The sequence below is a fragment of the Mercenaria mercenaria genome, chromosome 12 (genome assembly GCF_021730395.1).
Source record: "Mercenaria mercenaria strain notata chromosome 12, MADL_Memer_1, whole genome shotgun sequence".
NCBI lineage: Eukaryota > Metazoa > Mollusca > Bivalvia > Venerida > Veneridae > Mercenaria > Mercenaria mercenaria.
Window position 1 is genome coordinate 48,754,335 of NC_069372.1, and position 23,979 is coordinate 48,778,313.

At 35.4% G+C, this 23,979-nt stretch overlaps 1 protein-coding gene across 2 annotated transcripts in view; it reads right to left on the reverse strand.

Moving 5' to 3' along the window:
- Positions 1–23,979, reverse strand: part of LOC128547373 (uncharacterized) — a 147,802-nt gene that overhangs the window by 83,732 nt on the left and 40,091 nt on the right. For both annotated transcript variants that reach the window (XM_053519969.1, XM_053519970.1), the window contains exons 8-11: positions 23,334–23,660; positions 22,484–22,596; positions 10,313–10,383; positions 2,601–2,759 (exon numbers count right to left, since the gene is read on the reverse strand). In XM_053519969.1, the coding sequence (XP_053375944.1) occupies positions 2,601–2,759; positions 10,313–10,383; positions 22,484–22,596; positions 23,334–23,660 (670 nt within the window). The remainder of the gene's footprint in view (positions 1–2,600; positions 2,760–10,312; positions 10,384–22,483; positions 22,597–23,333; positions 23,661–23,979) is intronic.

The window sequence follows — 23,979 nt, forward strand, 5'->3', positions numbered from 1 at the left end:
ATCATCAAGATGAACATTCAGACTAACTTTCATACAGATCCCATGAAAAATATGGCCTTTAGAGAGGTCACAAGGTTTTTCTATTATTTGACCTACTGACCTAGTTTTTGATGGCACGTGACCCACTTTCAAACTTGACCTAGATATCATCAAGGTGAACGTTCTGACCAACTTTCATGAAGATCTTATGAAATATATGGCCTCTAGAGAGGTCACAAGGTTTTTCTATTTTTAGAACTACTGACCTAGTTTTTGATGGCACGTGACCCAGTTTCGAACTTGACCTAAATATCATCAAGGTGAACATTCTGACCAATTTTCATGAAGATCTTGTGAAATATATGGCCTCTAGAGAGGTCACAAGGTTTTTCTATTTTTAGACCTACTGACCTAGTTTTTGAAGGCACGTGACCCAGTTTCGAACCTGACCTAGATATCATCAAGATGAACATTCTGACCAACTTTCATAAAGATCCCATGAAAAATGTGACCTCTAGGGTGGTCACAAGCAAAAAGTTTACGGACGGACAGACGACGGACGACGGACACCGCACGATCACAAAAGCTCACCCTGTCACTTTGTGACAGGTGAGCTAACAAGGAGCTGCATTCAATAAATGCTTGATGCCCCAATGGCTTCCTTGTCGATACAAAGAAACCTAAGTCCAAAACAAGGTCAAGGTCAAACTGAGGTCAGGTAATGTCTGAAGATGAGGAATGGTCACAGGTTACATCTGTATTAGTATCAATTCATTCTTGTAAGCGGTATTAATGCTAGACGAAATGGTCCCATTTGGTTAACCAAGAGATGGCCCATATAAAGCAACCTAAGTCCAAAATGAAGTCAAGATCAAGGTCAAACTGAGGTCAGGTGATGTTTGAAGATGAGGAATGTTCACAGGTTACATCTGCATTAGTATCAAGTCATTCTAGCAAGGGGTATTGATGCTAGACGAAATGGTCCCATTTGGTTAACCTTGTACGGACAGTCGGACGAATGAACAGAGGGACGGACAGGACGATCACTATATGCCACCCGCATCAGTAGATGCCGGGGGCATAAAAACATGGAAATTCAGAGAAAACCAGGTTTTTGAACTTTTTTCAAGGGCTACCCACAAGCTGAAGAAAAACTGACAGCAACAAATCTGAAACAAATGTAACACTTCAAACGAGAAAGAAGAGCTCGTCGAACATGAAATGCCCTGCTTGATGCATTCAGTAATTGCACAAGGAACAGAAATTATTTGGTCACTGTGCACTGTTCTATTGATGTACTGTCCTCAAATCAATGTGGGTCATTTACCAGTCATAAGTAAACTCCATCTCAAATGTGATCTTAGACCAAAGCATTTCCTAGTTATTTTGTAAAACAAGTTCTTTGTTTGTTTGTTTTGGGTTTAATGCCATTTTTCAACAGTTTTTCAGTCATGAAATGGTGGGCAATTAACCTAACCGGTGTTCCTGGATCCTGTACCAGTACAAACCTGTTCTGCGCAAGTAACTGCCAACTTCCCCTCATGAATCAGAGGTGGAGGACTAATGATTTCAGACACAATGTCACTTATCAAATAGTCACAGAGAACATACGCCCAGCACCAGGATTCTCACAACCCCACGATCCGTAGACCAACACTCTACCTACTGAGCTAAGCGGGCAGGCCAAAACAAGTTCTACTTTTCCGGGTCAATGTGACCTTGACCTTTGACCTACTGCCCTCAAAATCAGTAATAGTCATCTGCTGGTCCTGATCAACCTCCCTATTTTCTAGGTCCAAGTGTTCTTAAGTTATTGGGTATGATCCTGCCAAAGCATTCTTAAGATATCTTCCAGAAACCATTTAACAGTTTCAGGTCACTATGACTTTGACCTTTGACCTACTGACCTCAAAATCAATAGGGACCACCCTATCATTCTCAAGTTATCATCTGGAAACGGTTTAACTGTTCCGGGTCACTGTGACTTTGACCTTGATCCTAGGCCTAAGCATTCTTGACTTATCATCAAAAAACTGAATGGTCTTCGGTATATACCGACCAACCGACATACCGATCGACATCTGCAAAACAATATACCCTACATTCTTTGAAAAGAAGCATCATAAATGTGTCAACTATTGTTCAAATAAGTGTCTGTATATATGTGATTTTGTGTCTATTGTTTACTTCTGAATCTTTTTTTTTTTCTTTATATAAACCTTGAAACTAGCAACCATATATGCAATCTAAAACTTTGGTCTCTATGCAAGCTACCTACATATCAACTTTCATTGTCATTCCAAATTCAAGACATTATTTGTTAACTGTGTTTTCTATTACCGTTGACCAACAGTTTGACCTCTTACTGATATACGTTACATAATCCCTTCAATTGTGTAAATGTAAAAATAATAAACTGTTTCTGGACAGACAATTTATCATGCCAGTTTGATGAATATCTTCCAAGCAGATTAGAAATATCGAACATGAATTATAGATGGACTGACGAACATGCAGACAGATTGACCAGAATGATATTAGTAACTCCAATATTGCTCTTAACACAAAGTACTAGTATACAATAAACAAAACAACAAAAGTTTTCATATTAAATGCATTACCTGACGTTTGGCACTGCAGTGTGGATGTACTGGATGGCCAATGCAATATGGAGGAGAATCTTCACTAATGTCATCTCCTTAGTTATTACATTGTCCTGAATAGCAGCATGAAGATCACCATTTTTGCAGAGTGGAGAGACAAACCAAACTTCTGAGTTTCTTATTGAAAAGAAAATTAGTTTGAAAATGCATGTACATACTTGTACAAGGAAGGCTGGATACAAAGAGAACTTATAAAATGAAAAAAACACTGCCATAGCAAGTATGCTTCATTTTGTACATGCATTATTATTCACCTATAGCACCAAAATAAAGACCTGAAATCGGGAAATCAAAAGATTTTCTGTACTGAGGCACACTTTTAATTTCTATGACAAGAAGAACAAACTATTTTCATGAAACAAAATTATATGAAATCAGTTGAAACTAGATGCTTTTGTAGAAAAGCGCATCTCTCCCCCAGTGCACAGTCGTATAGGCAAGAAGTCAATAGGGGACAGAAGCAAAAGTCAAAGAGACACTGCAAGGGTTGGCTGCAAAAGGGATCATCTACTTGACATGTCCAATCATACCACTAAGTTTCAACATTTTGGGCCTAGTGGTTCTCAAGTTATTGATTAGAAAGAGTTTTCTACATTCAGCCCTCTGTGGCCTTGACCTTCAATGGAGTGATCCCCAAAACAATAGGGGTCATCTACTCTGTAAGTCCTATCACATTATGAAGTTTGAAGGTTCTTAGTCAAATTGTTCGCAAGTTATTCATCAGAAATGATTTCCATGTTCTGTCAGCTGTGACCTTGACCTATAATAGAGTGACTCCTTAATCAATAGGGGTCATCTACTTTGCCTGTCCAATCATCCTATGAAGTTTCAACATTCTGGGTCAAGTGGTTCTTAAGTTATTGATCAGAAATAGTTTTCCATGTTCAGGCCCCTGTGACCTTAAGCTTTAACAGAGTGACCCCAAAATCAAAAGGAGTCATCTACTCTGCATGTCCAATCATCCTGTTATGTTTCAATATTCTGGGTCAAGTGGTTCTCAAATTATTGATTGGAAAGTTTTCTATGTTCAGCCCCTTGTGACCTTGACCTTTGACGGAAAGACCAAAAAAAAACATTAGGGGTCATCTAATCTGTAAGTCCAATCACACTTTAAAGTTTGAAGGTTCTAGGTCAAATAGTTCTCAAGCTATTGACCGGGAATGTATTTCCATGTTCTGGCCACTGTGACCTTTCCTTTTAGAAATGCACTGGACAGTTGTCTTTCTTGTATCCTTAGACCTCCAACTATGACACTGACCTTAGACCTAGGGACCTGGTTCTTGTGCATTAATGCACTCCATCTCATGATGGTGAACTACTGTGCCAAGTTACATCAAAATCATTCCATGCATGAAGAAGAAATGCTTCGGACAGTCATTATTGAATTTGACCTTTGACATCTAAGTCTTACATTGACCTTTGAGATAGGAACCTGTGGTTTGTGCATGACACTCAGTATCACTAAGGTTTACATTCATGCCAAATATAAACAAGATTGCTCCATGCATGTCAAAGTTATGGTACGGACAAACAAATCTGGACGCAGGCACACATGGAGGAACGTATGCACATACACTTAACAGTCATTTGGACGAATAGGTCTTCGCTTCCACAAGTGGGCTCAACCATAATAACTGAGATAGAGTGAAAGTGCACCAAAACATTAACCTGAAATTCTATGTAAAAAGGGGGATAATTCTAGAAATATAGTTCTAGAGTTATGGCCCTTGTGCCAGATGATGTGGGTGATGATGATGAACACGAAATGCCCCCTCCACCCCCACCCCTTGATGTATTCAGTAACTGCACAAGGAACAGACATTATTTGGTCACTGTGCATTGGACGTTTGGCATACTGACCTCAAATCAATAATTATGGGTCATTTACCAATCATTTGTGACCTCAGTATTAAAATTCATTTTAGCCCAAAGCCTTCTTTTAGTATTTGCCAAAAAGATCTTCTGTTCTGGGTCCATGTGACCAAAACTTTTGACCTACTGACCTAAAAATCAATAGGGGTCATCTGCTGGTGATGATCACCTCGCTATTTAGTTTCGCGATCCTAGGCCTAACCTTTCCCAAGTTATCGTCCGGAAACGGTTTAACTGTTCCGGGTCACTATGACCTTGACCTTTAACTTACTGATCTAAAAATCAATAGGGGTCATGTGCTGGTCATGACCAACCTCCCTATCAACTTCCCTGATCCTAGGACCAAGTGTTCTCGAGTTGTCAACCAGAAAATTTAAACTTTTCCGAGTGTGACCTTAACCCTAGACCTACTGAACTCAAAATCAATAGGGGTCATCTGCTGGTCATGACCAACCTCCCTATCAACTTTCCTGAACCTAGTCCTAAGTGTTCTTAAGTTGTCAACCAGAAACCTTTTACCCATTCCGGGTCACTGTGACCTTAACCTTTGACCTACTGATCTCAAAATCAATAGGGTTATTTGCTGCTCATGACCAACCTTCATATCAACTTTCATGATCCTAGACCCAAGCATTCTTATTTATCATCCAGACACCGTAACTGTTCTGGTCACAGTGACCTTGATCTTTGACCTACTGATTTCAACATCAACAGGTGTCATATGCTAGTCATGATAAACCTCCCTATTTTGTTTCTTGATCCTAGGCCAAAGTCTTCTAAAGTTATCATCCTGAAATAATTTAACCTACTGATCTTAAAATCAATAGGGGTCAACTGCTGGTCATGACCATCCTTCTTATCAACTTGCATGATCCTTGGCCTAACCGTTCTTAAGTTATCAACCGGAAACCGGAACTGTTCTTGGTCACTGTGACTTTGTCCTGTGACGTTCTGATCTCAAAATCTAAATGGGTCATCTGCTTGTCATGACCTGCTTCCCTGTTAAGTTTCACAGACTGACGGACATCTACAAAACAATATACCCCTCCTTCCTTGAAGAGGGTCATAAAAAAGTTTTGTTTTATTTTGTTTTGGGTTTAACGCCATTTTCCAACAGTATTTCAGTCATGTAACGGCGGGCAGTCAACCAAACCAGTGTTTCTGGATTCTGTACCAGTACAAACCTGTTCGCCGCAAGTAACTGCCAACTTCCCCACATGAATTATCAGAGGTGGAGGATGAATGATTTAAGACACAACGTCTTTTATCAAATCGTCACAGAAAACACACGCCCCGCCCGGGGATCGAACTAGCGACCCCGCGATCTGTAGACCAACACTCTCCCTACTGAGCTAAGCGGGTGGGCTTTCATAAACTAGATGCCCACGGGCAATATGTCGAGCCCGCCAGCTGTCGAAAGGACTGGGAGCTGAACATGATACTCCTTGTCTCATTGAGGCAAACATTTATGCCAAATAAAAAAGAGATTGCAAAAAGTTACAATATAAGTTATTTAAAGTAACAACAAAGGAACGTGAATCTAAAAAGGAAATTTTTTTTAAAAATTAAAAAAAAAATAAAAAAAATTCTAAGTCCACACAAAAATCCACACAAGTAGAGATAGGTCAAAATACACCTGAAAATTCGATGTAACATGCATGTTGTACTACAGAAAAGTGGTCTTGATTTTTCCCTGAGACCAGTAATAAAAAAGTTACAAATACAAGCTATTTATAGTAACAACAAAGGGAAGTAATTCTTGGATCTTGAGCATGACACTCCGTTGCATGATGAAGAACAATTGTGCCAAGTTACATCAAAATCCCTCTATGCATCAAAAAGAAATGCTCCAGACAAAGTCATTCTTGTATCTGACATTTGACCTCTAAGTGTGACCTTGACCTTAGACCTAGGGACCTGGTTCTTGTGCATGACACTCCGTCTCATGGTGGTGAACATTTGTGCCAAGTTACATCAAAATCCCTCCATGCATGAAGAAGAAATGCTCCAGACAAAGTTGTCATTCTTGTATCCTTTGACCTCTAAGTGTGACCTTGACCTTAGATCTAGAGATCTCGTTCTTGCGCATGACACTCCGTCTCATGATGGTGAACAATTTTGCCAAGTTACATAAAAATCCCTCCATGCATGAAGAAGAAATGCTCCGGACAAAGTCATTTTTAAATTTGACCATTGACCTTAAGTGTGACCTTGACCTTTGAAATAGGAACCTGGGGTTTGCGCATGACACTCCGTCTCACTGAGGTTAACATTCATACCAAATATAAACGAGATTGCTCCATGCATGTCAAAGTTATGGTCCGGACAAACAAATCCTGACGGACGGACGGAGGCACACGCGCGCACCCACGCAGGCACGCACATACACCGAACAGACATTTGGACAACTATGTCTTCGCTTCCGCAAGAGGGCTCGACAAAAAGAGAAAGTGCATCAAAACTTTAGCCAAGATGTGGATGCGGAAGGATGCCGACACCGATGCCAACACAACGGCAAGTAGAATAGTTCTCCATATACTTTGTAGAGCCAAAAATGTACACTTGAATTTCAAAAGATATTAAAACAAGTATAGATCCTGTGAATAATGTCTTAATAATGAACTTCAGCCAAATACCTATGAAACTAAACAGATCTAAAAGTTGCATTAAACAAAGAGTGAAATCTCTTAATTTTTCTGACAATAAAGGAGATCTACTTAATGAAAACATTTTCTTTGCTCAATTACTAAATAACTGTGATTTTCATTTAATCTTTTCATCAAAGTGATGTGCTATTTCAAACAAGAAGGCCATGATGGCCCTTTATTGCTCACCATAGTGAGGCCTGCTGACCTACTTTTTGACCCCACATCACCCAATTTCGAATTTAACCAAAAGATCATCAAGACAAACATTCTGACCAAATTTCATATAGATTGAGTCCCAACTGTTGGCTTAAGAGTGTTCAAAAACTTTTTCTTTGATTTGACCATGTGACCTAGAATTGACCCAAATCATCAGTACGAACATTCTGACCAAGTTTCATAAAGATTAAGTCAAAATTGTGGCCTCTAAGAGTGTTCACAAGCTTTACCCTTTATCTGGCCTACTGACCTAAATTTTAATCCCACATGACACACATTCATATATGACCTAGAGATCATCAAGACAAATATTCTGACCAAAATTCATAACGATTGTGTCACAACTGGGGCCTCTAGAGTGTTTACAAGTTTTTCGTTTGATCTGGCCTACTGACCTAATTTTTTTACCCCATACGACCCAGTTTTGAATCTGACCTATAAATCATCAAAATAAACATTCTGGCCAAAACAAAATCATAAAGGGGTTACAACTGTTGCCTCTAGAGTGTTCACAACCTTTTCCTTTGATTTGACTGTGTGACCTAGTTTTATTTACCCCACATCACCCAGATTCAAACATGACCTATTGAGTATCAAGACAAACATTCTGATTACTTCTCACAAGTTTTAAATTGTGGTCTCTAAAGTGTTCAAAAGCTTTTCCTTTGATCTGGACTAGTGACCTAGTTTTATTTACCCCACATCACCCAGATTCAAACATGACCTATTGAGTATCAAGACAAACATTCTGAGTACTTCTCACAAGTTTTAAATTGTGGTCTCTAGAGTGTTCAAAAGCTTTTCTTTTGATCTGGCCTAGTGACCTAGTTTTTGACCCCACATGACTCAGTTTCAAACTTGACCTAGAATCATCAAGACAAATATTCTGACCAAGTTTCATAATGATTGAGTCAAAAAGTGTTCACAAGCTTTTCATTTGATCTGACCAAGTGACCAAGTTTTTGACCTCACATGACCAAGATTTCAACTTGACCTAGAAATCATCAAGACAATCATTCTGACAAAGATTCATAAATATTGGGTTGCAACTGTGATCTCTAAAGAGTTCACAAGCTTTTCCTTTGATCTGGCCTACTGGCCTAGTTTTTGACCCCACATCACCCATTTTCTTGCCTGACCTAAAGATCATTAAGACTAACATTCTGACCAAGTTTCATAAAGATCGGGTAACAGATGTGGCCTCTAGAGTGTTCACAAGGCAAATGTTGACAGACAACGGACGACACATGATGGTCTCCGGACAATGACGGTTCACAACAGCTCACCTTGAGCACTTTGTGCTCTGGTGAGCTAAACAAGAGGACCATGATGGTCCTGAATTGCTCACCTGTTCCCACATGACCCAGTTTTGAGTATGATGTCGTTTTTTCTATTATTTGACATAGTGACCTAGTTTTTTAGCTCATGTCACCCAGTTTTGAACTTGACCTAGATATTATCAAGATAAAACTTCTGACCAATTTTCATGAAGATCCATTGAAAAATATGGCCTCTAGAGAGGTCAAAAGGTTTTTCTATTATTTGACCTATTGACCTAGTTTTCGAAAGTACGTGACCCTGTTTTGAACTTTATCTAGATATCATCAAGGTGAACATTCTCACTAATTTTCATGAAGATCTCATGAAAAATATGGCCTCTAGAGAATCACAAGGTTTTTTTATTTTTATACCTACTGGCCTAGTTTTTGACCGCACATGACCCAGTTTCGAAACTGACCTAGATATCATCAAGGTGAACATTCAGACCAATTTTCATGAAGATCCATTGAAAAATATGGCCTCTAAAGAGGTCAAAAGATTTTTCTTATTTTAGACCTACTGAGCTAGTTTTTGACCGCAGTTGACCCAGTTTCAAATTTGACCTAGATATCATCAAGGTGAACATTCAGACCAACTTTCATACAGATCCCATGAAAAGTATGGCCTCTAGAGAGGTCACAAGGTTTTTTTTATTATTTGACCTACTGACCTAGTATTTGATGGCATGTGACCCAGTTTCAAACCTGACCTAGATATCATCAAGGTGAACATTCTGACCAATTTTCATGAAGATCCATTCAAGGGTATGGCCTCTAGAGAGATCACAAGGTTTTTCTATTTTAAGACCTACTTACTGAGCTATATATCATCAAGATAAACATTCAGACCAACTTTCATACAGATCCCATGAAAAATATGGCCTCTAGAGAGGTCACAACGTTTTTTTCATTATTTGACCTACTGACCTACTTTTTGATGGCATGTGACCCACTTTCGAACTGACCTAGATATCATCAAGATGAACATTCTGACCAATTTTTATGGAGATCCATTCACAAGTATGGCCTCTAGGGAGGTCACAATGTTTTTCTATTTTTAGACCTACTGACCTCGTTTTTGACCGCACATGACCCAGTTTCGAACTTGACCTAGATATCATCAAGATGAACATTCAGACCAACTTTCATACAGATCCCATGAAAAATATGGCCTTTAGAGAGGTCACAATGTTTTTCTATTATTTGACCTACTTACCTAGTTTTTGAAGGCATGTGACCCAAATTCGAACTTGACCTAGATATCATCAAGGTGAACAATCTGACCAATTTTCATGAAGATCTTGTGAAATATATGGCCTCTAGAGAGGTCACAAGGTTTTTCTATTTTTAGTACTATTGACCTAGTTTTTGACAGCACATGAACCAGTTTCGAACTTGACCTAGATATCATCAAGGTGAACATTCTGACCAATTTTCATAAAGACCCCATGAAAAATGTTTACGCACAGACACACGCACACAAGGACGGACTGACGGACGGACAATGGACGCTGCGCGATCACAAAAGCTCATCTTGTCACTTTGTGACAGGTGAGCTAAAAAAATAAACAATTTCTTTAATTCTGCTGGGAATTATTTATTTGATCCAGCTTACCTTTCAAGTCTATCAACAATGGATAATAACGGAAGAAGAAATGGGTGCATTATTCTAGGCCTTGTCATTTCCTGGAAGACAAACAATAGGCAACTGTTATTTAATTGTATGAACATGGATCATATTCAGACTAATTGAGGGATAGACATAAGTCTAGAAATTCAAAAAGATTAAGCAAAAATTAGAGACAAATATCCTTTAAACTACAAACATTCAAGAGTTTTGAAAGACCTGAAGTCATGTAGGCAGTTTTTAAAGAGAAAAAGTCCAAATAATGCTGTACGTCACAGGAGAAAATAAATGGACCTCTCACTGAACACCTCAAGGCATAGCTTTGATACAGGGAAGGTAAAATGTTGTAATTCTGGCCTTTTATCTCAATGTGTGCTCTCGACCACCGACTTGGCATATGGGTGGTTTTCAAAATAATGAAGCTTTTTCTTCTCTCTCACCTTACTTTGATTCAGTTCAGTTTTAGAAAGTGTATTGAGGCAAATTATATCAAAATCAATGTAGTCAATAAATGTGTGCAATTTCAGATCAAGCAGTTCTAAAGTTATATTAAATTGTTTTGCTAATTTTGCCCCCCTGTGCACCCAAAAAAGTGTGACATTTCAAATGAAAGCTGTGTTTTATTTTTCAAACCAAGCTTTAGTGTTACAGATCTGAATTTTTGTAACTTAAACTCTGCACAACTAAAGGAAAATATTTTTTTCATAAACTACATGTACATGTACTACTTATTCTACCAATAGTTCACATTTTGTGACGGAACCACCTTCACAAAAATAGTTAAAAAACACTAAATTTAAATGTTGAACACTACAATTTCATAACCCCATTACATTTCTTCTATTACTTTTCTTAAGTCCTAATGTTTTTCTAAGATCTTTATCCTTTCAGCTTTGAAGACACAGTATGATTTTTACACGCAAAAATGTCCCCTGTGCACCTTTTCCATAGTTAAGTGTCAGATTTCTTTTATTGTTTAAATAAATGGTTTTTTACTTTATTTTCCTTGAACAGGAGTTAAAATGGATACAAAAGCAGCTTTCAACTTCACATATAGAGGACTGTTAAACATTCACAAAGCCAAGTGATGTCCGCTGTGCACCTTCTTTGACATTCATCCATTACCTGAACATTACTGTAATATGTGGTGGCAGTTCGATATTCTTAGCAATGTATACACAAAATTTAGGCATTATTGAATAATTTAACACTATATTAGAAACCCTGGACAATTTAAAATTCATTGTTTCAATATATTTCCGATGCTGGCAATTTTAGGTTAACAAGAGCTCGTAGAACACGAAATGTCTCCCTCACCCCCACCCCACTGCCTTCATGCATTCAATAATTACATAAGGAACAGAAATTATTTGGTCACTGTGCACTGGACGTTTGACAGAGTGACCTCAAATCAACAAGAGCTCGTCAAACACGAAATGCCCCCCTTGATGCATTCAGTAATTGCACAAGGAACAGAAATTATATGCTCACTGTAAACAAAAGTTCTACCAGTCTGGTTTAATCTGACCTTGACCTTTAACCTATTAACCTAACAAGAGATTACAGAGTGATCTTGGTGCCATCCACCGAGACATTTTTGAATGTTTCAAATTTCAAGACTAGCTCAAGGTCAAAATCAATGTCAAATTTCATTTCAGTACAAAACAATGTGTATGTGGTCTAAATTTGAAAGCTGTGGCTTGCGAAATGTGAAAGCAGGTCACTAGATCAATGTCAAGGTCAAAGTTCATTTCGGTAGACAGAACTATGCATGTGCTTCAAATATGAAGGCTGCAGCTTGAGAAATGTGAAAGTAGGTAATAGGTAAAAATCAATGCCAAATTTCAATTCAGAACACAAAAATATGCACGCGGTCCAAATTTGAAGCCTGTAGCTTCAGAAATGTGAAAGTAGGTCACTATGTCAATCTCAAGATCAAAGTTCATTTCGGTACACAAAACTATGCATGGGGTTCAAATTTAAAGGCTGTAGCTTGAGAAATGTGAAAGTAGGTCACTTGGTCAAAATCAAGGTCAAATTTTATTTCAGAACACAAAACTATGCAAGTGGTCCACATTTGAAGCCTGTACCTTCAAAAATGTTAAAGTAGGTCACTAGGTCAATAACAAGGTCAAAGTTTTTTTCGTTACACAAACCTATGCATGTGGTCCAAATTTGAAGGCTGTAGCTACAGAAATGTGAAAGTAGGTCACTAGGCCAAAATCAAGATCAAATTTTATTTTGGAACAAAAAACTATGCATGTGGTCCAAACTTGAAGCCTGTACCTTCAAAAATGTGAAAGTAGGTCACTAGGTCAATAACAAGGTCAAAGTTTTTTTTGGTACACAAACCTATGCATGTGGTCCAAATTTGAAGGCTGTAGCTACAGAAATGTGAAAGTAGGTCACTAGGTCAAAAACAAGGTCAACTCATGTCAAGGTTCATCTTGCCACTCAAAACTATACATGTGGTCCACATTTGAATGATGTAAGTTATGGACATGAAGGTTCTAAGTTTTTCCCTATATAAGTCTATATGAACCATATGACCCCTGGGGCGGGGCCATATTTGACCCTAGAGGGATAATTTGAACAAACTTGGTAGAGAACCACTAAATGATGCTACATTACAAAATATCAAAGCCATAGTCTTTGTGGTTTGGACAAGAAGATTTTCAAAGTTTTTCCCTATATAAGTCTATGTAAACCATGTGACCCCCAGGGCGGAGTTATATTTGACCCTAGGGGAATAATTTGAACAATCTTAGTAGAGGACCACTAGATGATGTCATATACAAAATATCAAAGCCCTAGGCCCTGTGGTTTTGGACAAGAGGTTCTTCAAAGTTTTTTCCTATATAAGTCTATATAAACCATGTGACCCCCGGGGTGGGGCCATATTTGACCCCAGGGAAATAATCTGAACAATCTTGGTAGAGGACCACTAGATTTTGCTACATACCAAATATCAAAGCTCTAGGCACTATGGTTTTGGACAAGAAGATCAGCAACCATTTTAACTGTTCCTGGCCAATGTGACCTTGACCTTTGACCTAATGACCTCAAAATCAATAGGGGTTATCTGCTGGTCATGGCCAACCTAACTATCAATTTTCCTGACACTAGGCCAAAGCGTTCTAGAGTTATTGCCTGGAAACCATTTTACTGTTCCTGGTCACTGTGACCTTGACCTTTGACATACTGACCTCAAAATCAATAGGGGTCATCTGCTGGTCATGACCAACCTCCCTATCAACTTTCGTGACCCTAGGCCTAAGCGTTCTTGAGTTAACATCCGGAAACCGTTTTACTGTTCAGGGTCACTGTGACCTTGACCTTTAATACACTGACCTCAAAATCAATAGGGGTCATCTGCTGGTCATTACCAACCTCCCTATCAACTTTCATGATCCTAGGCCCAAGTGTTCTTGAGTTATCATCCGGAAACCGTTTTACTATTCAGGGTCACTGTGACCTTGACCTTTGACATACAGACCTCAAAATTAATAGGGGTCATCTGCTAGTGATGACCAACCTCCCTATCAACTTTCATGATCCTAGGCCCAAGCGCTCTTGAGTTATCATCCGGAAACGGATTGGTCTACATTCCGACCGACAGACCGACCGACCTACCGACCGACATCTGCAAAACAATATACCCCTCCTTCTTCAAAGGGGGGCATAATAATTATGGGTCATTTATCAATCATAAGTAAACTCTGTATCAAATGTGATCTTAGAGCAAAGCATTATCTAGTTATCTGGGAAAAAAGTTCTACTGTATTGGTTAAACTGTTTAGGGTCACTGTGACCTTGATGTTTGACCTCAAAATCAATAGGGGTCTTCTGCTGGGCATGATCAACCTCCCAATCTTGTTTCATGATTAAAGGCCTAAGAGTTCTCAAGTTTTCGTCCAGACCTTTGACCTACTGAATTTAAAATCAATACAGGTCATCTGCTGATCATGACCAACCTCACTATAAACTTACATGATCCTAGGCCAAAGCATTGAAAGGCTATCGTCCGGAAACAACTTACCTGTTCCAGGTCACAGTTCCATATCAAAGTGACCTTGACCACTGACCTACTGACCTCAAAATCAATAGGGGTCATATGTTGGTCATGATCAACATCCCTATTAACTTTTGTGATGCTAGGCCTGAGTGTTCTTGAGTTATCGTCCAGAAACAGTTTAACTGTTTCTGGTCACTGTGACCTTGAACTTTGTCCTACTAACCTCAAAATCAAAAGGGGTCATCTGCTGGTCATGGCCAACCTCTAAATCAACTTTCGTGATCCAAGGCCAAAGCCACTCTCGAGATAACATCCGGAAACTGTTTAACTTTTCTGGGTCACTGTGACTTTGACCTTTGGCCTAATAACCTCAATTCAATAGGGGTCATCTCCTGGTATTAACCAACCTCCCCATCAACTTCCATTATCCTAGTCCCAAGCATTCTTGAGTTATCATCCGAAAACGGATTGGTCTACAGACAGACCGACCGACCGGCCATCATCTGCAAAACAATATACCCCATCTTCTTTGAAAGGAGGCATAAGAAGTGGATAATCAGTGTTATTGCTTCTTAAGCTCTTAAGTTTAGCTACATATGTTAACATTCACTAGTGAATATTGTGTATTTAAAAGCATGTTACTTACTATGAACCACTGGCACCAGACCAGAAAGAAAATGCCACTGTACATGTTATACCCTACCCTTAGGTATTCTAAAAGAACCATGGATGTGAACAGATATGTGCACTAATACATTTCCAGTGTACATTTTTCACCTAAAATGAGCAGTTGGGTGAATGGGTACCAAGCATATTGAACACACTGTAATTTATCTAACATAGTGTACCCATCACAATTTGTCTTAATGTTTCATATTGCAGAGATAGTCCACATATTTTATGCTTTCGTCAACATTACAGAAAAACTTGCATGAACTTCTCTTATGTAGTAAAACAAATGTAGAATGTACCCTACATACTTATATGCCGCATTTCAATTTTCTTACGTTACTTACTTACAAGTAAAACATTAATCAAGACAGGAGGTTATATGCCACATTATATTTATATGTGTATTTTATTCAAGAGAATGCTAATCCTGTATTTAAACATACTTGTTTTTAAAATCATACGATAGTAATAAATAGTAGAGTACATCGTACTTTCTGAAATGACAGATTTTTGTTTGTAAAACGTTTATAAGTGCAAAATTCAGTGTACATGTTATTTGCTAAATTATATTTGTCATGTACTTTCAAGACATATTTGTAGAAACTATTTTATTACAAAGGCAAAATCATACTGCTCAAATACATTTTTTTTCTGAAATACAAACAATAACTTTCATGTATCAGATTCAACATTCGATATACTAATTATAATGTTATACCAACCAAATTTGTCAGACATTTTTGGCGGAATTCTTAGACAAAATAATGATCTGACTTGTTGCTTTAATATCGGTTTTTTAAATATTCAATCAGAAAAGTGGATTCACCATATTTCGAAATTCATTTCTGACATATGCAAAATCGGAAATTTTGTTAGTTTGTTCCCCCGTAGATTTACTCAAATTTTAATAAGAAAAATAACTCACATTTCATTGTTCCAGTCGTTTAAGTAAATCCAGTTTTATAACTTATATTGCATAAGTAAGTTTACCCTTTTCAAGAATGTATTCAGTCAGTATATACTGTAACACTGACACACTTTTCTACTTTTAGTTTAGATTCAATTACCCAGTAATTCTGTCATTCACAAATATTATTGTAACAACAATTGACCTAATGAAATAACAACTGACCAATGAAAACCTTGATACTATTATCTAATTTGTTTATGAATGCTTTACCTAGCTAATCCGCTATGCATCTTTCCGTTTCAATTGTAATGGATAATAATAGATAGGCGTGACATGTTATGCCTCTGTCCACCTATGCGGATGTACATGTATATTTTCTTTTGTTACAGTTACTCAATTTATTTGTTTGTATATATTATTAATATTTGTCTTTATTCGCACTTTACTGACAATGTATAGTAATGGTATAGAAGTTCACAGTATTACTTAAACTATTAAACTATATCTTTAACATTTGTTCAAGGGAGACAAAGTATATAAAAAAAACACCTGTGTCCCGACTTTTAGTTTTGTAACTATACGATGTGCTATATAATGCACTGTCAAAACAAACTGTTCTCATTCTACGTTCTTCTTTGTTTATTTTCATATAACTTTCACGAAAGTCCCTATTTTTTTCTTACCGTTATTTTTTATATTACTTACATTATGGTAGCTTTATGTTACGTGTCTTGAAATATCCAGATAGGTGATAATGTAGTAATCTTTTCACAAAACTGTCAGGGTTTAGGAAATTGTCAAAAGAGAAGAGACTTATTTCATTATGTTAGAAGTAAAAAATATAATATAATATGTTTGCAAGATATTCACATAACAAAACAACTTTGTGCGTTTGTAAAGTCTGAATGGGGAAACGAAATATATATTTGCCCATTTACAAGCAATAGTCGAGGAGTTATGACCCTTCTACCAAATAATTTTGAACAAAAAGTTGAAAATGTTATAAAAGATGAAAACGGAAACTTTCTTATTCTAGATTTATATATATTTCAAATAAGATTTACATTAGTTAACCTATATGGCCCGAATGAAGATAATCCATCATTTTATCAAAATATTTACCAGAAAGTTTATAACATTGGAAATGATAATGTTATTTTTTGTGGTGACTGGAATTTAGTCATTGATCCCAGTTTAGACTATGAAAACTATGTATCTATCAATAACCCAAAAGCAAGAAAAATTGTAACGAACTTAATTGAAAATGAACATTTTATTGACATATGGCGTATTTTACATGATAATAAGAAAAAATTCACATGGCGGAGAAAAAACCCAACCCGTAAGCAATCTAGACTTGATTTTTTTCTAATAACTGAAAATACCATGAACTTTGTAACTGATTCTAATATCATCCCTGGTTACAGAACCGATCATTCAGCTATAACACTCAAATTAAAATTGAATAATAATGAAAAAGGAAAAGGCTACTGGAAATTTAATAACTCATTACTGAAAGATGAAGACTATATAAGTTTAGTTAAAAATACCTTAAAAAATTTAATTGAGGTACATACGGTAGTCAACCAGAATGAAAATATACCAGTAGAAGATGACAACTTTAATCATCAGCATATTAATTTAGATATAGACGATCATTTATTTTTGGAAACATTTTTAGTCATTGTCCGTGGTGAAACTATCAAATACTCATCATATAAGAAGAAAGAAAGTATGAAAAGGGAAATTGATTTAGAAAAGAAATTGTTTCAATAGAAAATGATATACAAAACAATTATAACACTATAGATAACATGATATTAGTCCAACTTCAAGAAAAGAAGACAGATCTCGAAAACTTACGGAAACATAAGTTAGAAGGTGTTATGTTAAGATCAAAATGTAGATATGAAGATCTTGGTGAAAAACCAACTAGCTATTTTTTAGGTCTAGAAAGTAGAAACTTTATAAATAAAACAATTAACAAACTCATAGATGAGAATGGAAAAGAACTTTTTAACACTAAAGATATTTTATCTTACCAGAAAGAGTACTATGGCAAATTATATAAAAACAATTTTATACCATCAGATGTATCGTTGACTGAAAGTTTTGGCGAAAACATATTTAAACTTTCTGATATGGAATCACAGAAGCTAGAAGGAGAAATTACACTTGACGAACTCACTGCTGCAATAAATGGTATGAAAAAAATAAAAGCCCCGGTCTAGATGGATATACTGTAGAGTTTTTTAGCTTTTTTTGGAAAGACATTGCACATTTTATCTTGCGGTCAATTAATTTTGGTATAATAATGATAGATTGTCAGTGACACAAAAACAGGGTGTTATTACTTGTTTACCAAAACCGAATAAAAATAGACAATACCTTAAAAATTGGAGACCAATATCCCTTTTAAATGTCATTTATAAACTAGCTTCGACAGTCATTTCGAACCGCCTTAAAATGTTTTTAGACAAAATAGTTCACACCGATCAGAAGGGATTTATTGCAGGCAGATTCATTGGAGAAAATATAAGATTGATTTATGACATTTTGTTTGAAACTGAAAAACAAAATATTCCAGGACTATTGTTATCAATAGATTTTCAACAAGCTTTTGATTCTATTTCATGGATTTTATTCATAAAACATTAGAATATTTCAATTTTGGACCTTCCTTTAGAAAATGGATAAAATTATTTCAGCAAGGAAGTGAGACTTGTATTTTACAAAATGGGCATTTGTCAGATTTTTTTCGTTTAGAAAGAGGTTGCAGACAAGGAGATCCAATATCTCCTTATCTTTTTATTTTGTGTGCAGAAATACTTGGATTAATGATAAGAATGAACAATAATATTTCAGGTGTAACTATTAGTAACAAAGAATATAAAATGAGTCAATACGCAGACGATACGCAGTTGTTTCTAGATGGAACTGAACAATCTTTATGTCACTGTTTGAGTACACTAGACAAGTTTTATAAAATTTCGGGATTGAAAATAAACATTGAAAAGACAAGAGCACTTTGGATAGGATCATTGAGTCAGTCATTGATAAAATTATGTCCAGATTTACATTTAGACTGGTCGCAAACACCTCTAAAAATATTAGGTGTAACTTTTTCTTCACATGTCAAAGATATTTGGGATTTAAATGGTCCACTTGTTTTAGAAAAATGCAAAGATTTGATACGCTCGTGGTCAAAGAGAAACTTAACTTTATTTGGCAAAGTAACAGTTATCAAATCGCTTGTAATTTCGAAATTTGTGCATTTGTTTATAGCATTACCAAATCCCCCGTCAATCTTAATTAATCAATTAAATAATATAGCATTTAAATTTTTATGGAATAATGGACCGGATAGAGTAAAGAGATCAATTATAACAAATGATGTTGATTCCTGGGGTTTAAAGATGATAAATATTAACACATTGATACATAGTTTGAAGTTGAGCTGGTTAAGAAGACTTTCATTGAATAATTGTGATACTTGGAAAGATTTAATAAATTTTCCTTTCAAGAACATTTTCACTTTAGGTGCAAGTTATGCCAAGTTAATGGCAGGGAGAATACAAAATCCATTTTGGAAAGACGTTCTTAAAAGTTGGTACTGTCTTTGTGAATCTATTGATATTACAGACCTGCAACACATTTTATATTCTCCTCTTTGGAATAATCACAACTTCAGATTCAAAACATATATGAATAACAATTGGTACAAGAATAAGATTATCAATGTTATAGATCTTCTAAATGAAAATGGAAATTTTTATACGATAGATGAGTTAAAACGTATATATTCAGTAAATGGTACATTTTTAGACCTACATAGAATTATGAATAATATACCAAACGAGTGGAAAGAAAAGATAAGAAATAATAAAACAGCTGTCCGCAAATACAACGTAGATATTAACCCATACTTAAGATTACTTGTTAAAGATAAAAAGGGCAGTAGCTCTTTTTATAATACCATTACAAGAATTAAGGAAATATACATACCAAATAAATGGAACCAAACATTAGGACATATCTCAGAATTAGAATTTAAATTATTTTGCAAAAATATAGAAACAATCAAGGAAATCAAACTAAAAAATTTTCAATTTAAGATAAATCAAAACATTCTAGTAACTAAATCATTTTTGTATAAAATAAATAAAGTCGACAGCAATTTATGTTCATATTGTCGTCAACAACAAGAGACAATAGAACATTTAACATTTGAATGTGCACATGTTAATAAGTTTTTATTGACTTAAGTAATTGGGCAAAAGAAAGATTTAATATTGACATTAATTTACAGGAAAAAAATTTCATTTTTTCGTATGATACCTGTACCAATCGAGCTGGAAATTATCTTGCTTTACTTCTAAAGTATTATGTTTATAAAACAAAGTTTAAAGAAAACTGTTGTAGGTACCTCTCTGTACCAATGTTCAAAGTTTATTTTAAAGATAAACTTATAAGTTTGAAATACATTTCAGCCATAAATAATAAAATATCTGAATTCGAAAAGAATTGGTCTCAAGTTATTGAAACGATAGATAACTAAGCAAAAATTAACAACAGAATTTAAGAAATAAAGCAAAGTAAAATATTTCCTAACCTGCCAAAAGATCATCTTTAATAATACCAAAATATTGAAAAATAAAAACTTGTTAATTCCGATCTTTTATTAATAGAGCTAACCATAACTGTCTACTAAGAGTTATTAAGGGATTTTTCATTTTATTAAATCAGTTTCCCCCATTTTTCACTTTTTTCTTCCTCTTTTCTTTTTTTTTTTTTCTTAAACAACTTGCGCATATTTCTGTTAAATATGTGCTCTTTTTTTTTCCTGTCTATATTTTTTTTTCTCATACACACTTCATCATATTTTCGAAAAATATTACCCCAATTTGTAAATTGCCTGATAACAACTGTCAATGGCAGTATACGACTTAAGATAGTATATGAAGTAGTTATAAAAATATGTATACATAATAGATCACTAAGATTACATGTTGAACAATATGTCTTGATATTTACATTATTAACTCATGTAATTGTACGTTTGCATCATGTGTTTATATGTATCTATATATGTACGTTTGCATCATGTGTTTATATGTATCTATATATGTATACAATTTGAAATAAACGGGGTTACAAAAAAAAAAAAAAAAAAAAAAAAAAAAAAAAAAAAAAAAAAAACTTCTCTTATGAACCTCAAGTCTAGAGGTCACAGCAGTGTGCACATGTTAGGCCAAATGTAAACAAACAAAAATCCGGAATGCAAAATATTCACACTTATACAATAAAACTCGAAATGATGAATGAAATTTATCTAAGAAATGATTTTGAATTTGAAGTCATACATTGGTATATATCTGTACTGTTTATTTAATTCACATTGCACATTTCTGCTGCATAAACACATTTGAGCTTACACGTGTAGTTAAACGACGACTGACATACACTTTCATATCAGCCAATCAGAAAAGTTTTGTAATCTAGACTGGAACTTAACTAGGGAAGTTTATAAAGGTTTTATCTGTAACGTTGATAAGAAATATTGAAGACCCGTATCCAATGGATTGTTCAATATCCAGCGTACACATTTACCGAACTGACCGTTTAGGTGAGAAATGTTACTATAATGTACGTCCATGGTTCTTATAGTATGCCTAGGGGTAGGGTATAACATGTACAGTGGCATTTTTTTTTCTTGTCTTAAAATAGTTATTACTATCACAGTCTACACCAGGAGAAATAATCCCCATAACTCTGATTTGAATTTTGAGAGATTTATGCCCCATTTAAACTTAGAATGTTTTGATTGAAGTTTTTAATAAGTTCAAATATCTCTGTTACTATCTAAGCTTTTGACTTGTAACTTGAAATAGTTTTTTACTATAACAGTCTACACCAGGAGAAATAATCCCCTTAACTCTGATTTGAATTTTGACAGATTTATGCCCCTTTTAAACTTAGACTGTTTTGACTGGTTTTTAATAAAGTCAAATATCTCTGTTACTATCTAAGCTTTTGATTTGAAACTTGAAATAGTTTTTTACTATCACACTCTACACCAGGAGAAATAATCCCCATAACTCTGATTTGAATTTTGACAGATTTATGCCCCTATTAAACTTACAATTTTTTTGATACAATCAAATATCTCTGTTACTATCAAAGCTTTTGAATTGAAATAGTTATTTACCATCACAGTCTACACCAGAGAAAAATTCCTCATAACTAATTCTGATTTGAATTTTGACAGATTTATGCCCCTCTTTAACTTAGAATTTTTTGGTTAAAGTTTTTTGATAAAGTCAATTTATACAGCTTAATCATTCAAATGAACTTGAAAACGATCATCCAAGGAACATCTAGGCCATGTTTCATCAAAATCCATCCAGTGGTTTTGGAGAAGATAATGTTTAGACACAATAGTTGACGACAGAGGGAAGGACGCACGATTGACAACGGACACAGCGTGATCAAAATAGCTCACCATGTTTGTGCTCAGGTGAGATAAAAATTGGAAAAACTTAATAAAACAATGAATTAATACCCTTCTCACTGATCTGATATAGTCTTCACTTTCCATATCTGTAACCTTTATCTTCTTTACAGCAACATGCATTCCAAAACACTTTGGAATAGAATCAATGGAATAATCTGAAGCTAAGAAAATATTTTTTTTTGCCTCAAATAACTAAGTTTATAACTTGACCTTCTTTTTACATTCTGGCAAAGTTTTATGAAGATTTGATGGAAAATGTGGCCTTTAGAGAGCTAAGTATGTTATTTCATTATTTGACCTAGTGACCTATTTTTCATCTAGATGAAGCAGTAATTAACACATCTGATAATTTACAGAGGGTAAATTCTCAAAAAGTTTCATTACCTAAAAGACTGGACCAAAATTGAGACCTCTAGAGTGGTTGCTGAAGGACAATGAAGGATGACAAATTCATGTTTATCACAATAGCACCCTGAGACTTAATTTGAAATAAAAATTACTACATAAATTCCAATCTTGAATACTTATTTAAAATGATGTGTTGGATAGTGTGTGGTAGTGATCAATAAATTATCCATAATTTTTTCACCAAGCACAAAATATTATAAGAATTTCTGTAATCAATAGAAATTAAATAGCATTAAACATCAATCAAATAACGCTTCTGTACTTAAAGCAGCTATTTGTTTGTTTGTTTTGAGTTTAACGCCGTTTTTCAACAGTATTTCAGTCATGTAACGGCAGGCAGTTAACCTAACCAGTGTTCCTGGATTCTGTACCAGTACAATTCTGTTCTCCGCAAGTAACTGCCAACTTCCCCACATGAATCAGAGGTGGAGGACTAATGATATCAGACACAATCTCGAGCAGCTATTTGTTAAATTACTCTAAAACTTACAAGAATAAACCCTTCCAAATCCACCTTTCCCGATAACTTTTACACAAACACTTTCCAAGATACTGATATCTTTCTTCTCAAGTTTGATCAATCGACCATGATATATACAAGCATCTTTTGAAGGTCTGCATGCTTTATTATGTTTCCTGTCCTCTAACGGCATTTTACTCATTTCTTCACTACCATGTTCTTCATCAACTTCCATTTTTCCTTTTTCCATGACAGGTCCAGAGTCAACTTCCGTTTTTCCTTTTACTATGACAGGTACTCCAAAGTCAACTTTCATACGTTCTTTATCAGTAAACTGTTGTGCCGAACTTGGCTCATCTGTATGTATGATTTATAAATATAATAATGAGCAATTGTAAACTGTGCCAAACAACAACGATTCATGTAAGAATTAAGTTTATGACATAAAGGAAAAAGTTGTTAAGTCCATAATCCTAAGTACACTTTTCTGCAAAATGTTTGCTAAAGCTGTTATTGCCAAATTATAGAGAGTAAGGAAACAAACAAGAGAACCATGATGGTCCTGAATCGCTCACCTGTCCCCACATGACCAAGTTTTGAACTGTGTATGAACTGTATACGTTTTTTCTATTACTTGACATAGTGACCTAGTTTAAAAGCTCATGACAATTTTCAT